The 18497-nt window shown below is 36.5% G+C and overlaps 1 protein-coding gene across 7 annotated transcripts in view; it reads left to right on the plus strand.

Annotated features, from left to right (window-relative positions):
- Positions 1-18497, plus strand: part of TBC1D19 (TBC1 domain family member 19) — a 156902-nt gene that overhangs the window by 128210 nt on the left and 10195 nt on the right. For all 7 annotated transcript variants that reach the window (XM_047719058.1, XM_047719057.1, XM_047719062.1 and 4 more), the window contains 3 exons: positions 8025-8057; positions 13688-13797; positions 16184-16275. In XM_047719058.1, the coding sequence (XP_047575014.1) occupies positions 8025-8057; positions 13688-13797; positions 16184-16275 (235 nt within the window). The remainder of the gene's footprint in view (positions 1-8024; positions 8058-13687; positions 13798-16183; positions 16276-18497) is intronic.

Below are 18497 nucleotides of genomic sequence, written 5' to 3' on the forward strand. Positions count from 1 at the left end.
TCAAAGGAAAAAATACCTCTGAAGAGCCCAAAGAAGTGTCCATGGAGTCAAGTTCTTCCTCTCTCCATTCCTAGGAAAGCTTTTCAACTTAGTTTAGAACATAGTCAGTTAAGTGTCCAACTCTCAGTTTCAGCTCAGGTCATGATCTCAGGGTTGTGAGATTGAGCCCTGTATTGAGGTCTGAGCTGGGGTTTCTCTCCCTCTTCCCCCACCTTCCCTCACTCGCTTATACTTGTACTCCCTCAAATAAATAAATAAATCTTAAAAAATATATATTAGCTTTTACTTCACACACATGCCTAACAAGCTTGGTTTACCAGTATTTATGGTGCCCTGCAAAACTAGAAGCATAGAAAGGGGCCGATAAAGATAGGAAAGATGACTAGCAACAGTAGAAATGAAAATCAGAGGCTTCACAAAGGAAAATAGAAAAACGATAAACCAGCACATAAGAGCACTACAGAAAATCAGGCTGGGACCATTTTATGTAAAAGCTTTTTAAAAGGTCTCACTGGGGTGTAGCATACTATCATAATTTAAGACTTTTATTAGGAACTCAAGACACCAAGGAAAAATATTGCTGTAATAACAGTTAAGAGTAGCCACAGCGGCAGCTGCCAGTGTTCTCCAAGCAGCACTGTGTACCAGGCAGGGTGCTAAGCACATTGCTTATGTTCATTCACTGAATGCTTACGGAGCAGGTACCTTTGGATGCATGTATTAATATTATCACTATTTGTAGATAAAGAAGCTGAGGCAAAGCATGTCAACTTGTCAGCTGGTGAGGTTCAAAGCCAGACTTTGAACCCAAAGCTCTTTGACTGCAGTGTTCTCCATCACCATGCCCTTTTGCCTCGGGAAATGTTACTGTGTACGCTAGAGTGTCTTTCAGAAGAAAAGGAAGGGGCTAATATATTGAAATATATTGAAAAATTAGATGTATATAATAGGTTCTAGGAAGATATTCATTCAGAATAAAAATAGTTTGTTGCTAAATAGGGTAAACCTACAGCTTTCCGTAAACTTAATTATTCAGAATTATTTCTTCTTTCAGGTTATTTTAGAATGTTACCAGAATCAAAGAGAACTCTCCTCTCTGGGCAATGAGTCTGAAGTTGCAGAATAAGAAGAGACAAAGAGTAGTTAGTGTGCTGTCCCTTTATTCTTTACTCAAGGCAATACAAAGCAACATTTTATATTACTCACTCTCTTCTGCCAAAGATAGGAATACTTTAAAATCTTAAGGTTACTTCTGGGGTGCCTGGTTGGCTCAGTTGGTTAAGTGTCCGCCTTTGGCTCAAGTCGTGATCTCGGGGTCCTGGGATCGAACCCCGAATCAGACTCCCTCCTCAGCAGAGAGCCTGCTTCTTCCCCTCGCTCTGCCTCTCCTCTCTGCATGTTCTCTCTCTCTCAAATAATAAATAGATAAAATCTAGAAAATTAAAAATATAAAATCTTAAAGACACCTCTACCACCACTGCCATCAGAATTGGCCTGGCTTTCTTGGTCTCAGGGTCCACACAGAGAGGCTGACCTACAGCCCACTGACACGCTCTCCGTCCCTGATCAGGCAGGTGCTTACCCAGGGGCACCTCCCTCCCCGTATCACCTTTCGTAGGGTTGAAATGACAGGCCATAGTGGCATTGGACATTACCCTCTCACCTCATTTGAGGCCTTGTTAGTGGACAGGCTTTTCTGTAGTAGATTCACTAAACAACTGGTGAGCATAATTTCTGAGCTGAGGAGACTCTTCACAGGAATTACATAAACTTATTGTTTTTAGTTTTTGTTCACTTTATGTAACTTTATTCATTTAATACTTTAGTCCTGCTCTGGCTTTCTCTTCTATTCTAGCTGGGTGAGCTGCAGTAATAACCTGAAGCACCTGCTATCAAGGAGCTTACATTCTATTGAGGGAGACAAACAATAAATAAGTAAATAAATAGCTAATGAAAATAATTTCAGAGAGGACATGAACAATAAAGGGGAACAAAAATTGATAGTGGGGGGCATGACTATTTTAGGTCAGGTGATCAGAAAAGTACTTCTGAGGAGGTAGAATATGAACAGTGACCAGAATATGCAGAGTGGGCTGTGCAAAGAGGCAGAACATTCCAGAAGGAATATACAGCCTGGTGAAGGGCCTACGACAGACATGTACCCGATGCTTTGAAGAACAAGATGGCCCGTGGGACTGGTGACAGTGAGCAAAACGTAACCTGGTACAAGGTGAGGTAGGAGACTTAGGGACCAGGTCAGCTAGGGAGACAATTGATCGAAAATTTTGTCTGGTGAGTCCAGTGTCTGGGCTGATTCCTCAGAGACTATTTCTGTTAATTCCTTGTTTCCTATGAATGAGCTATCCTTTTTTAAAAATTTTTAATTCCAATGAATACTGTTATGCTGAAAAAAAATAAAATAAAATAAAATCCAACAAAACCAAAAAAAAAAAATTTTAATTCCAGTTAGTTAACATACAGTGTTGTATTAGTTCAGGTGTACAATATGGTGGTTCAGCACTTCCATACCTTACTCAGTGTTCGTCATGATTTAAGTGTACTCTTGATCCCCTTAGGCCATACTTTCTTATTTCTTTGCACACCTGGTAACGTTTTTGTTGATAACTAGATCTCTTGACTATTATAGTGTGGTAACTAGGAATCGGATTGTCTCCCCTCCCCAGAATCTCTTGTTGTTTGTTGCGCACTAGTTATTTGTTTGCTGACTTTTCTACACTGCTTTTGTCAGGATTGTGTTTTTTGTAGGGAGTGCCCACTGAAGTCTCTGTTCCGTTAGCTTAGTGGTGAGCTGATAATTTGATAGAGATTTCCTTAAACATCTGAAACCAAATAGAAAAAAAATTACCCCAGGCTTTGTAGCCTGGCTCTGTGTTGAGGTATTCTTTCAAGGCCAGGCCATTTGTGGTTCCACCTTAGCCTGTACTTCCTCCCTGCACAGAGCACAGGAGTCTGGCAGAAGTGAAAGCTGAAGTGCTTCTTAGGTCCTTTCTAGATTCCCCTGAATAGAGAGGAGCTTTTTCCAGCCTCTTCCTTCCCTAGCCTCTTCCTTCCCAGGGTTGCCAGTCTGTCTATGGCTTGCCCCATCTGTTCTTGCTGCCCCAGGGAGCTGTAGCGAGTATAATTGCACTTACAGGCTTTTGATGATGGGTAGGCCACTTCAGCCCAGTCCCTCAGGTAGCTACTAGACAGATCAGGATACACAACCACATGTTTTTGATTCAAGATCCATATTGTCCACTCTGGGACCAGCAAACTGCCTCAGGAACATGGGGAGCTATATCTTCCTAATTGCCACCAAACTGGACAGTGGGTGATGATAGATAAATTAAAATACCACAGTGCTCTCTTTCCAAAATTCAGCTGCTCTTTCTTTTATTAAGCATTTCCTTGATTGTGAGGTTTATTATTATTATTGATTCCAGAACTCAAAAAAAGCTGATCTAACAGTTCTAGCCATCACCTTACAGAAGGACAGAGTTTTGGAGTTCCCTACTCTACTATTCTCAGTGATATCTCTTCTCCAATTCTGAAATCATCCTACCTACTGTGTGGAATAGAAGTAGCACTCTAATGTAAACTCCAAGAGAACACAGACCTTTTGAGGACCAACATATCTAGCACCAAGAATCGTGCATATCATAAAGTCACTCACTGCTCAGTAGACATCGTTGAATGAGAGAGCAAATGAATGAGGGAGTGAATATTGAAGAATATGGAGAACAAAAATAGAAGCAAAGGGACAAGACTTAACAAGAGAAATACACATAGATTTTTGAGACTTTGGTAAACAGACACTACAATTCGCTAATACCATTTGTTTCCTACAAGAAGAGAGAAAATAATTAGTTGCTAGTGAACATTAAGCAGAGGAGTTTGGGGACTCTCAATCAGTGGTTATCAACCAAGGGTAATTCCATGCCCCGCCTTCCATCCCCCAGGAGACATTGGCCAATGTCTGTGGACATTTTTGGTTGTCAGAGCCAGAAGAAAGAGGGGTTTTACCAGTATCTCAGGAGCAGAGGCCAGGGATGCGGTTAAACATTCTGTAGTACACAGGATAACCCTCAAAACAAATATTAGGAAAGGCTCTTGGAAGACATAGTGAAAATATGTCATTTTAAATCCTCTTACAAGTGTTGGGGCACCTGGGTGGCTCAGTGGGTTGAGCCTCTGCCTTCGGCTTGGGTCATGATCTCAGGGGCCTGGGATGGAGCCCTGCATCGGGCCCTCTGCTCGGCGGGAAGCCTGCTTCCCCCTCTCTCTCTCTGCCTGACTCTCTGCCTGCTTGTGATCTCTGTCAAATAAATAAATAAGATCTTTTTAAAAATCCCCTTACAAGTGTCAAGTCTATAAATAGCAATGTACTTTGTCATCTTTATGAATTAAATAAATTAAAAACATCTCATAATCCAAAATTTATTTGATGTGTAACTTGAGACATAAATCAAAAACCTAATGAAAATTGTATTTAAAGTATGATTTTTAGATTGATCTTTAAATATGGTTGTGTTCCAGTATTTGGGAAGTTTTAATTACTGAAATAAAGTAACAAGGTCATATTCTGAAGTTCTAATTCAGAAAAATGACAGAAACAGCTAGAAAACAATGTAACCATTGTCCTAATGCCTACTTTTACCTGTTGACTATGTGTAGAATGGGGATAACCAAGGGAAATTATTATTTCCAGAAATGAATTCAATAAACTGTACTAAGTAATCCCAAATGAAGGAGTGTAAAACTTTGGAATGATATCAAATTGAGTCAGAGGTGAGATCTGTGACACAACTATAAATGCTGAGTATTAACAGAGACAGTGAGGAAATGAAGAGAAAATATTTAGTAAGTGCAAAGCATGTTAATATTCGGTGTATTTTCTGAGTCATATTTACTATTTATATCTTATCTAGTTCAAGATTTATTTTTGTTGACCATGCTTACCATTCTGAGCTATGTCAAATGCCCATGAAACCATTACTTTATGAAGTTATTCCTATTGAATGGGACAGGCAGTTCATATTTTAGACTTTCTTTAGATAGACAAAGCCTAGTATCTTAAAATAATCAGTTATGGCAGACTTGCAGAACTCTAAGGCCAGAGAAGAGATGGTGTCCCAAGCATCCTGACGCCTGTTAGAAGTACACTCTTGGATGATGGCCACGTGTATGAAACTTGACCCTTGAAAGGCTGAAGTGATGAGAGGCAAAGGAAAGGATTTTGGAAAACTGGCCAAGAACATGACAACCTCTGAGATCAAAGAAATGTTTTAGGCGATACGTGCCCGAGAGTGTTAATGGATTCGTCACAGCTTCTTATGCCTTCTACTTTTGTTGGCCAGAATTTCACTTTGTCCTTCCTCAACAGAGCAGACCATGCACCCTTTTTTTTTGGAATCGTAAGCCCTGGTTAATCTTACCTAATACTCACCAAAAAAAGATTTTCTTAGATTTAAGCTGATACTTAAAAGTGGTGCTGTCCCTTCTGAAAGCGTAAAATAGCTGCAGTTGTGGAGCATCTGCTGTGTCCTAAATACTGGACTCTTGCACTTTAAGGACATTAACTCACGTGTGCTTTATACAACTTGGTGAAGTTGGTCTTGTTTATCTCCATTTTCAAAAATGAAAATAGAGACTCAGATGGTGTCAGTAATTTGCCTGGAGTCACATAGAATTCATACTCATGTCTGTATGACTTCATTGGCCATTTCTAATTTCAACACTGAGTTTTTGAGAGCATCTTATCCTACATGTTAGTTACTTATTCGTAAATGCATCTTACACCTTAATGTTTTTTCACTTTTTAATTTTTTTATTTGCATATCATTGACACACAATGTTACATTAGTTTCAGGTGGCCAACATGCTGATTGGATAGGTCTTCACATTATGCTGTGCTCACCCACAAGTATAGTGATGCCTGTCACTGTAGAGCACTACTTCAGTACCACTGACTGTATTCCCTATACTGTGCCTTTTGTCTCCATAACTTACTCATTCCATAACTGGAAACCTGTTTCCCCCACTCCCCTTTGCCCATTTGCCTGTTCCCCTCCCTACTCTCTTGCCCTGGCAACCATTATTTTGGTTCTCTGTTGTATTTTAATATCTTATTTAAAAGACCTGATTATAAATCCTCAAATTTCCATCAATTTATATCTCATTTCTAGAAGATACTGTGCTGGGTGCTGAAGATAAAATACACAGTATGAATTGTGCCCCTTGCCTCAAAGAGTTTATAACCTAATTGCTTATAAAGCAGCTGTAGATTGCAGAACTTGGGGAAAATGTGGGGGAAGTGCAATTGGCCACAGGTCGTCTTAATATATGCATCCCTTTTTGTTGCCTGGCAGTTCATGAATTCACTCAGTATAAGCTTCCTAATTAAAAGTATCTTGTCTGGACTAGGGTACTCCTATCCTTAGCAGATCTTTTCTTTGCAGTAAGAATATAGGGATTTTGTATAATATCCATTTGCTTTGAGATGTAGTATTTAGAAAGATGTAATATGTACTTACATTTCTGTAAAGCATCAAAATATGTCTACTATTAACTCATTTTCCTCTCAGTTTATTTTCAGACATCAACAATTTTATTTTGTTTTTATTTTATTTTATTTTTATTTTATTAGAAAAGTTAGAAAAGACAGACTTTTTTATTGTTTGCTAAAAGCCTAGAATTAGTAAAAGAAACAAAATTAAGTAGCTGAGAGGGAAGGTAGGAAAAGATAGTCATTCATAAGAAGAAAAAAGATGCTCAACCAAAGATACAAGCAGAGAGAGAGACTTGAAGAAAGATGGTGGGTGGGCCCTCAGCTCTCAGCCTTTTTTTTTTAAGATTTTATTTATTTGTCAGAGAGAGAGAGCGTGCACAAGCAGGGGAAGCAGCAGGCAGAAGGAGAAGCTGGCCTCCCACTGAGCAAGGAGCCTGATGTGGAACTGGATTATGACCTGAGCTGAAGGCAGCCTCTTTTTTTTTTTTTTTTTTTTTTTTTTTTTTTTTTAAAGATTTTATTTATCTATTTGTCAGAGAGAGAGAGAGGGAGAGAGAGCAAGCACAGGCAGACAGAATGGCAGGCAGAGGCAGAGGGAGAAGCAGGCTCCCCAATGAGCAAGGAGCCCGATGCGGGACTCGATCCCAGGACGCCGGGATCATGACCCGAGCCGAAGGCAGCTGCTTAACCAACTGAGCCACCCAGGCGTCCCTGAAGGCAGCCTCTTAACTGCCTGAGCCACCCAGGTGTCCTGTGGGCCTCAGTCTAAGAGTTCCTTGGAATTTGAGCTGGTGGCTATCACATTAGGAATGTTGACTTGTAATGTGAACCTAATCTGGTTTTGAATTTTTTCAGTTTCTAGAAGCAAAAAACCTTTAAGTTGCTGAAGAATCTTAAACTGGAAGATCCTCCTATGTCCACTTTTCTTTAGATCTCACAAATTTTCCTGTGTTTGCTCTAAGCATAATTGTTAAACATAGAATTTTAGAGTTAGATGATATTTCAGAGACAGTCTTAGTTCCTGTGCATGACAAGCAGTTACTAAAACTCAGGAAGTGGGTGACTTTACTGAGGTTACCCAGCTGGTTTGTATAAGCCAGCCACTTATCTTTTTAACAGATTGGATTCTAATATACAGGATGAAGTTGTTTCAGGAAGGACATAATCTTTTGACTTTCTGAGACAATTACAATTTGTTCTTAAACTTAGTTCTGTGATATGCTTTATTCTGTTTTTGTCTTCTTTTTGTAACATATTCAAAGTTTTAGTTTTTCAGCATTAGCAATAGAAAGTTAACTGGACTTTTTATTTGAAAACTTCTAGTTTGTTTTTATACAGGTATTAAAAAGCATTTTTGTTGTTGTTGGTTACCATCACTCAATCTTTCTAACATTCATGAACAAATGAAGCAAAGATAGGAAACCTTTCTATTTCAGTTTAATCCTCTCAAGTTTACCTAATAACTCAGTGGGTATACTAATTGAAAAGAAACTTTTTTTTTCTTTTTTTTTTTTAGGTGTAATCCCTTTCCATGGATTTTCAATGTATGGTAAGTTGGGCTTTAAAATAGTCACTTTTTATCACACTTTAGAAAATTAAACATGAAGATCACACTTTATACCGTATCACCCACCCACTTAACAAGTTATCGTGAACATTTTTAAACATTGAGTTTAGTATTTGTTTATATCTCCTATTAAATATTTTAAAAGTAAAGTGTCCTCATAATTTCTCAGATGATGATTGCTTGATAAATTAAAATCAGAACATACTGTGAAAGTGCTTCTGTGTTGATCAGGTACTAATCTGATGGAAACTAGAGATACATGTTAATATTTAGTTCTCATGGGTGGAAAATGAGGTTGCTTAAATTCCCGAATTAATTCTCCTAAGTCTTTTAAACAAATAATAAGTCCGAAAGAATGTGAAGGGAGGGCCAAGACGGAGTTCGAGTCTATGCTTTCTCCAGACTGCTGACATAGACATCAGATTTCACTGAAGGCTTGCACATCCCGAGGGACCATGTGAAAAGTGCATGCCTTCCAGCCTCAGGTGTCATTGAATGAGGAATGCAAGAAGCTTAATGAAGATGAGCAAGAGGAAGAATGCTCTATACTCCAATGGATATAATTTTTAAATTGTCACACCTCGCATATAAACATGTTGAAGAGTGTTGTCACCCCACCTGCTATCTCCCCACCTTTATACTAAACAGAAATACTTTAATGTTTTGCTTTTATAAAAGGAATCAGTGACACATTAACATTTTTCTTTGTAAAAGCCCCTCTTTGTGTTCAGCATCAGACAATAATGGTGAAGGACAGAAGGTTAGATTTTTTAAAACTAGCAGACAATGGGAGGAGTTCAGAAGACCTAGGAACATTGCATTATGCTACCCTTGACGGTGTTAATCACAGGCTTGAATTACAGGGCACTCTGCTTTCTTCTCTTGAGCAACCAAAATTTCATAACATAATACGTAAAATTATAATCACCTTTCAGCACATTTCTCTTTTATAAATATGTGAGGAATTTAAAATAGAAAACCCCAAAAAGGTTAAGAATATAAAGTTTTACATCTAATAATAAAAATGTTAGCCTGTTATCTATTTTATTTCCAACTGTAAGAATTTTTCAAGTAAACAGTTTTTAAAAAGTGAACTTGAGAGATTTGGAGGATATTAATGATGTTATAAAAGCTTAAATCTAATGATTCTTAGGGAACAAAACACATCATTGACTCTATCTCTGCTTATTCCCATGCTTACTTAAATAGGCAAAGGTTTAATGTTCACTAAGGAATTAGATGATGCAAAATGTTTGATACAGAGTTTCTTTATACTATTTTAGAAATGTATGTTAAGCATCCACAAACACCTTAGCAACACCACTTATTCAGAACTAGTATATTAGAATAATCACCCAAGCATCCTCAAGGACTCCACATAATACTTTACTAATTCAGTTTTAGCTACTGTGTTTCTTAATAATTATATAATACTTCTCTCATTAAAAAACTGATTCAAAACTTTTTATTTTTAAACTGGCCTTCCCCTCTCCCATTTATGCCAATTAGTATAGTTTGATGATTTCACAAAGAAATTCCTATGATACCATATTTAATTGATTAAAAAGATAATGAGCTAATTCATTTTTATGGAAGAAACAAATGGGAAATGTGCTATAAATAAAAAGTAAGCTCATGTAGATTTCTTACATGTCACATATAAAGGACTAAAGCTTTTCCATTTCATAGCTTTATAAGGGAATTCAACACACCAGTAGTGGTATCTTAAATAATAACCAATTGTAAAGGTTTGCATTATACATGTTTGTTTAAAAAGTGCTGATTTTAAAATTATCTCTTTTATTCCTTCACTGGAAATGATAATTAATGAGTACTGAATCCATAAAATCTTTAGACTCAGATTATAGGTTTTTACATATCAATAACTTTCAAAGTTAAGGGAAAAAATGCCTAAAAAGGTAAGTAAATTTCAAAGCTTCACTTTGAATTCATAATAATGCCATGTATTTATGACACATTGCTTTTTCTTAGGTTGTTGCAACTAGAATATGAATTACTCTTTTTAAATGTGTTGAATACATTAATTTGGGCTATTTTAACAAATAGCAATTTATTTTGATAGTAGAGTAAGTTTTTAAAGTTAGTTTTAAAATGGAAAGATTTGCCAGTTAGTTTTTAAACGTGTATGTATATAATTAAATTTTTTTCTTTATATATAAAATTAGTTTATTTTTGTAGGTATTTATTTACTCCCCTAAAATTGATTTCTCTCTCTTTTCTTCTTCAGAAAAAGTGAAATCTCGCCCTTGCAATGCTAGCTTTTGATGATTTACTCATCTATAATACTGTGCACTGACATTTATTCCAGATAGTTGAATTTTTATTTTTGTAAGAGTTAAAAATTTTTATCATTTTTTCCTTTCAGTTTTTCAAAAAGAAGTTAGTTGAGGGGCGCCTGGGTGGCTCAGTGGGTTGAGCCGCTGCCTTCAGCTCAGGTCATGATCCCAGGTCCTTGGGTTCAAGCCCCACATCGGGCTTTCTGCTCAGCGGGGAGCCTGCTTCCTCCTCTCTCTCTGCCTGCCTCTCTGCCTACTTGTGATTTCTCTCTGTTAAATAAATAAATAAAATCTTTAAAAAAAAAAAAAGAAGAAGAAGAAGAAGAAGTTAGTTGAGTTGGCTTATTGCTTTCCCTGATAATTTAACTGCCTACTGCCAGGGACGGTATTGATGGATTATGGAGCCTGAGAATTTCTAAATTGTCCATTTTATGTCATAGCTAAAATTACCCAGTAAGTCATTGTGTTTTAAAATTAATATTTAGGTAATGCAGTTTTATGTATCTGCATTATGGATGTATTCATGCTGCATAAAATTCTCAAGGTTTGAAAAGATGAAAAGCATGACCATGTCAGTCCAGAATAATCATGTTGTCACATCAGCATCTGAGATGAGGACTTTTGACATTCAGTTTTGGGATGTCTGATTGAGTTGACTCACCTGTGCTTAATTGCCAAGAATTGGGTGCAAAGGAAAACTTAATTCAACATTCATTAGAGAAATAAATCCTCTGCTTGAGAGTTGTTTTATTTTAAGCCTATAAAAACTTCTTTGTACAAATGTTGAGATAACTCCAGTCTCAAGGACCAGTTATTCTAAGCTGTTAATCAAAATTTTTATTTTCAAATTAAATTAGTTGAAGACCGTGATTCTAAATGCTATTCATAAATCATCTTTTTAAATTTTTTTTTTATTTTGAGCATAACAGTATTCCTTGTTTTTGCACCACACCCAGTGCTCCATGCAATCCGTGCCCTCTCTAATACCCACCACCTGGTTCCCCCAACCTCCCACCCCGCCGCCGCTTCAAACCCCTCAGATTGTTTCTCAGAGTCCATAGTCTCTCATGGTTCACCTCCCCTTCCAATTTCCCCCAACTCCCTTCTCCTCTCTAACTCCCCTTGTCCTCCATGTTATTTGTTATGCTCCACAAATAAGTGAAACCATATGATAATTGACTCTCTCTGCTTGACTTATTTCACTCAGCATAATCTCTTCCAGTCCCGTCCATGTTGCTACAAAAGTTGGGTATTCATCCTTTCTGATGGAGGCATAATACTCCATAGTGTAGATGGACCACATCTTCCTTATCCATTTGTCCGCTGAAGGGCATCTTGGTTCTTTCCACAGTTTGGCGACCATGGCCATTGCTGCTATAAACATTGGGGTACAGATGGCCCTTCTTTTCACTACATCTGTATCTTTGGGGTAAATACCCAGTAGTGCAATTGCAGGGTCATAGGGAAGCTCTATTTTTAATTTCTTGAGGAACCTCCACACTGTTCTCCAAAGTGGCTGCACCAACTTATATTCCCACCAGCAGTGGAAGAGCATTCCCCTTTCTCCACATCCCCTCTAACACATGTTGTTACCTGTCTTGCTAATTTTGGCCATTCTAACTGGTGTAAGGTGATATCTCAATGTGGTTTTAATTTGAATCTCCCTGATGGCTAGTGATGATGAACATTTTTTCATGTGTCTGATAGCCATTTGTATGTCTTCATTGGAGAAGTGTCTGTTCATATCTTCTGCCCATTTTTTGATATGATTATCTGTTTTGTGTGTGTTGAGTTTGAGGAGTTCTTTATAGATCCTGGATGATTCTTTATATGGAAAACCCAAAAGACTCCACTCCCAAACTACTAGAACTCATACAGCAATTCAGTAACGTGGCAGGATACAAAGTCAATGTACAGAAATCAGTGGCTTTCTTATACACTAACAATGAAAATACAGAAAGGGAAATTAGAGAATCGATTCCATTTACTATAGCACCAAGAACCATAAGATACCTGGGAATAAACCTAACCAAAGAGGTAAAGGATCTGTACTCGAGGAACTACAGAACACTCATAAAAAAAATTGAAGAAGACACAAAAAGATGGAAGACCATTCCATGCTCTTGGATCGGAAGAATAAACATTGTTAAAATGTCTATACTGCATAGAGCAATATATACTTTTAATGCCATTCCGATCAAAATTCCACCGGTATTTTTCAAAGAGCTGGAGCAAATAATCCAAAAATTTGTATGGAACCAGAAGAGACCCTGAATCACTAAGGAAATGTTGAAAAACAAAAATAAAACTGGCGGCATCACGTTACCTGATTTCAAGCTTTACTACAAAGCTGTGATCACCAAGACAGCATGGTACTGGCATAGAAACAGACACATAGACCAGTGGAACAGAGTAGAGAGCCCAGATATGGACCCTCAACTCTACAGTCAAATAATCTTCAACAAAACAGGAAAAAATACACAGTGGAAAAAAGACAGTCTCTTCAATAAATGGTGCTGGGAAAACTGGACAGCTATATGTAGAAGAATGAAACTTGACTATTCTCTTACACTGTACACAAAGATAAACTCAAAATGGATAAAAGACCTCAACGTGAGACAGGAATCCATCAGAATCCTAGAAGAGAACATAGGCAGTAACCCCTTCGATATCAGCCACAGCATCTTCTTTCAAGATATGTCTCCAAAGGCAAAGGAAACAAAAGCGAAAATAAACTTTTGGGACTTCATCAAAATCAAAAGCTTCTGCACAGCAAAGGAAACAGTCAAGAAAACAAAGAGGCAACCCACGGAATGGGAGAAGATATTTGCAAATGACAGTACAGACAAAAGGTTGATATCCAGGATCCATAAATTATCTTCTATTTTACTTACCTCACTTCCAAAATAAAAAATTTTGAAAAACCTTCTGCATCCTTTGTGGAACAAAGTGAAAATGAATGACCTCCGTCTCACTTTCTTACTATTTCAATTTAAAAAAGAGAGACTTGACTTTACATAGTTTTTTAAAGTTACTTTGAACTGTAATATCCCTCTATGTGTAATTCACTGTGTCATCCATTAAGTTGGGTTTATGGTAGTTTTTAATTACCCCTTTCTTTATCATTTTTAAGGACTGAACTTTTTACATGTGTATTTATTTCCTTTTCAACATGGAGAAACAATATATATGATTTTAAACTTGTCTTTGAATGAATATTACTATAAAATATTTATTCTTTCATGTTTCATTAACTTATTTTCTCAAATTGTAATAGTTCTGCAATGTTATTGATTAATTTCTTTATTCTTTCAGTTGCACCACTTTGTTTTCTCTACCATGAACCTTCCAAATTGTATCAGATATTCCGTGAGATGTATGTGCGTTTTTTCTTCAGACTCCATTCCATCTCTTCTCATCCTTCTGTAAGTTCATAAAAATTGGATCAAATTTGACTCTAATCTGTTTTCTTTCCTTAAGGAAAAGTCTCCTTCTCAGTTAAATTGTAAAGCAGCAAATTTTAATTTGTAAAGTCAAGCAGCATATTTCTACAGACTAAGTGAAATTAAAGAGAAGAAGAAATTGATTTTTAAATATTTTTGGTGATAATTAGGAGAGAAAAGGGCATTTATCAATTGCACTTACATTGTCTTTTATCTGTTAACTGAAAAAACATATAAAAATGTCTTTATTATTCACTTTGGCAAGGATGCCTACCCTCTTTGAACGCTGATGTCCTCATGTAGGAGATGAGATTAGTATGTTTTTCTAGGGCTATAGACTGCCAGGGTGGCACTTGGCTCATGGTGGGTGTTCAGTAAATAAATGACTGCTGTTTTTATTACTATTGTTGTGATTGTCATCTATTAATGAAAATCCAACATTTATTTGTCACTTATTTTTCAACTTCATATTTGACTAATTATCAGTTACCATACTAGATAATTTCTTTGTGTTCAGTAGATAGCTCCGTTGACCTCTAAGAGGAACCTACTGGGAGTCTAACTTTTTTTTTTCTTAAGATTTTATTTATTTACTTGACGGACAGAGTTCACAAGTAGGCAGAGAGGCAGGCAGAGAGAGAAAGGGAAGCAGGCTCCCCACCAAGCAGAGAGCCCGATGCGGAGCTCAATCCCAGGACCCTGGGATCATGACCTGAGCTGAAGAAGGCAGAGGTCTTAACCCACTGAGCCACTCAGGCACCCCAGAAGTCAAACATTTTTATCTATTTTATGTTGGCTGGTCCTCTATCACATCTTTTTTTCCACCCATGAGCCTGAATAAAAAGAGTATTTTACTTTCATTATACTTTTTCACCTTTGGGCCTGCTCTGGTCCATCTGTGGTGAACTCAGCTGACTCTCCAGAAGAAAACACTAAATGGGAATGTATCAGGGCTACCAGATTTCCCTGAAGAGAATACTCTGTCACTACTATTAAATTAAATCACTTTTCTTTATCTCCCACAGTTTAACCCTGTGTATTCCTAGTCCACCTCCCTCTGTCTCCACCTTTGCTCTCCTACATTGCTGGTAAAAGTTGACAAGTAACAGAAATCCAGGGTTTCTCCAATGAACAAATGAAGCACCACCCATTATCTTTGGGGGGTTTCCAATTCTCTGAAACAACTTGAGTTAGTGCTTATCTTATATTAATTTCTAGTGTAGAGTAATCAGAAATATATAAATAATTCTGTTTTCTAATAACCTTATTTTTAGTCTCAGATTTCTTACTCTCATATCTGTATCATTTTATGCTTTAGAGTTAAAAAAATTTTTTTAACTGGCTGCCCAGGATACACCCACAGTGTTTTCCTTGTGCAGAGCACTGAAGCTTGACATCCAGCAACCCTGTATACTCCTCCTCTACCTCCATACTGACCCTGAGGTGTCCTTTTTCAGTGAATTGGTTGGGCCAGCCCTGCATCTTGCCCTTTCTTTATTCAATGGAATAGACTTACAGGCGGTCAGCTCCTTTTCTGGCTTGTAGCCAGACTGAACTATTTGGAACCATGCCCGCCCTTTTTTTCCTTAGAAACTCACAAAGAGGATTCAGACTTCCTCACAAAGATCCCTGAGGAATGCTGAGGTACAAGAAAGACTTTATTCAGAGTCGTCAAGTAATAAACGCACTTGAAAAACCATCTGCTTCAATTGGCTACTTTTTGTCCTCTACAAATGATGCCCTTATAAAAAGTAGATTTTTATATATAGATAGAAAGATAGAGCTTTATACTAAGGTAATCAGGCATTCTTGTTTGATAACTTCCTGATGCAAGTTTCAAACAGTCATTGGTCAGTCTTCCCCTGGGAATAGATTTCAAAGAAAGAGTGAAAAAAAGCAGGAAATATTTTTCTGGATGGGTGAGGCAGCTGAAAGGGAAGGGACTTATGGAGGGAGAGAGTAAAGGGTGTGGGCTTAATACAAAGAAATACCTGGAAACTGGAATGCATCCAGAAAAAACTAGTTTGCTGGACATAAGTGATAATACAGGGCTTACAGAGTAGCAGGTTTTCTATAAAATGATGTTTTCCTTGGACTCTCTGAATATTATGCACCAGGTTATATGGGGATCCTATTGTGTTAAAAAGGAGGCTCCTTAGCATACCTATAATAGTAAGAGGGAAAAAAATGTGTCTTTAAACAAAGTATTGGAGATCATTAGAGCATTTCCTGTTTTTTTACTTTTCAACAATATAAAAATATTTATGTTGATAATTTTTTCCTCGTTTCTATTTGAATAATTTATTGTCAGAGTTAATTTTTAAATGCTAAAATATGTATTTCTCTTGTGTTTTCTTATTATATCCAGGGTATTGTGTCCCTCTGTTTGCTGTTTGAAACTCTTCTTCAGACCTATCTCCCTCAGCTCTTCTATCATCTACGAGAAATTGGGGCTCAACCGTGAGTGCCTTTCTCTCCTAATTAAAGAATAGATTGACATCAGAAGGTACTATTATATCACTTTAAAGCATACAATGTAAAGATACAACAATTCTTTAGGGAAATTAAACTAACAATTTCTCCAATAAAACACAGATTACCAAGTAATAGAGTGTAGCTCTATGTTGTGCCAAAAATTCTCAGAAGAACATCCAAAATCCTAATGAATTCTTATTTGCTGGGATTTTTGTGCCTGGTAGAAGGATCACCAAAATGAGCTGATTTCTATTTAAAAGGAAAGGTATTGCCAAAATTGAGAAAAAATTTTTTAACACAAATACTATGTAAGAAATGTGATAATACTAAAATTAAGTCATTTTAGGCTAAGTTTACCAGAGAACAACTTAATGAAAGCTATATAGGTTAAAGTTTGCTTTTTTGTTCAAGGAAACTGTATCAGTTACCTAGTAATGATTGTACACTGTGATTATCTTGTTCCAGAAGTTTGAATATTTGTTCCTTTATCTCCATATGAGTTATCAGTGAACATGTAGGTACAGTACCTCTGGGCTTCAATATTATTGGTCCCTTCTCTTTTTTTTAAATAACAATGTCTAAGGCAACAGACGTTTCTAAATGATTTATTAATGTTTTGTCACTGTCTTCCCCTCTGTGAAACCAGTTTCCCCTATTGGCAGGGCATATTTGAAAGGAGCATTAACTCTTTGAGATCACAAATATAGTTAATAGGAAATACAGTAGTTTAGTATTGATTTCTCCATACTTGAATCCACATCAAGTGGGTGGATGGATGGATGGATGGATGGATAGAGGGATGGATGAGTGGGTGAGTTTAAAAGACAGGCCAGGACTTAAATTCTATCTACTAAGCCGTATAATCCTGATGAAGTTATTTAATTCATCTAAGTCTGAATTTCTTTCTTTAAATCAAGGTAATTCAACTTCCTCATCTTTAAAATCAAGAGAATTCCTACCTCATGAGGTTGTTTCAGTAGTCAAGGATTTTATACATACATACATACATATGTATGTGTGTATATATATGTAAATAAAATAAAATTTTATGCATATATGTATACTTTCTCTAAAGCACATCTTAGATCTTGAATGTCAGATATCTTAGATCTTAGAAATACCTTTTATAAAACAATACCTCATTTCATCCATTGATAATACTGAGATTATACTCTTTCCTTTGTATCCATTAAAAAACAAGATTCTGTTAATGATTAAGATGATAAAAACAAGGGGCACCTGGGTGGCTCAGTGGGTTAAGCCTCTGCCTTCAGCTCAGGTCATGATCTCAGGGTCCTGGGATCAAGCCCCACATCGGGCTCTCTGCTCAGCAGGGAGCCTGCTTCCTCCTCTCTCTCTGCCTGCCTCTCTGCCTACTTGTGATCTCTCTCTCTCTGTCAAATAAATAAATAAAATCTTTAAAAAAAAAAAAAGATGATAAAAACAAGAATGTGGCAGAAATATTTTATATTGCACATAAGTCTTTTTTTCTTAAACTCGTAGTAAATTGGCTTCTGTTTTACTCTTGTGCAATGAATATTTGTATATAATGAAGCTTTACTAGGATGAAGACATTTAGTTTACTGCTTAAAACTAAAGTCCTGATTTTTTTTTTCTGGCCAATTTATACTCTTTTATCATGAAAACGGAACACATTTATTTCAATGACTTACAGCAAACATTAAAATTCTTATGTAGAAGAAAGCGTAAAAATTTAATTGTCAAGCTAGAAATCAATTTCTCAAAGGCTTTTATGAATTAAAACTGATGCTGTTGAAGGTTTTTAATTAGAATTTAATTTCTTCAATAGATAATAAGACTGTTGAGGTTATCTGTTTCTTCTTGAATAAGCTTTAGTACTTTGTTCATTTAATCTAAGTTATCATATTTCTGGACATAAAGTTATTCATAATATTCCCTAAATATTCTTAATTAATCTTTTAATATCCAGAGAATCACAGTGACAACACCTCTCTCATTCTTGAGATTGATATTTATATCTTCTCTCTTTTTTCTTGTTTGGCTAGAGCTTTATTAATTTTATTCTTCTTTGAAAGAAACATGTTTTGGTTTTCTTTGATTTTCTTTGATTTTCTCTATTGTTCTTCTGTCTTCAATTTCACTGATTTATGCTTTTATATTTATTATTTCCTTCCTTATGTTTGCCTTAGGTTGATTTTGCTCTTGTTTTCTTGTTTAAGGTTAAA

The sequence above is a fragment of the Lutra lutra genome, chromosome 2 (assembly GCF_902655055.1).
Source record: "Lutra lutra chromosome 2, mLutLut1.2, whole genome shotgun sequence".
Classification (NCBI taxonomy): Eukaryota; Metazoa; Chordata; class Mammalia; order Carnivora; family Mustelidae; genus Lutra; species Lutra lutra.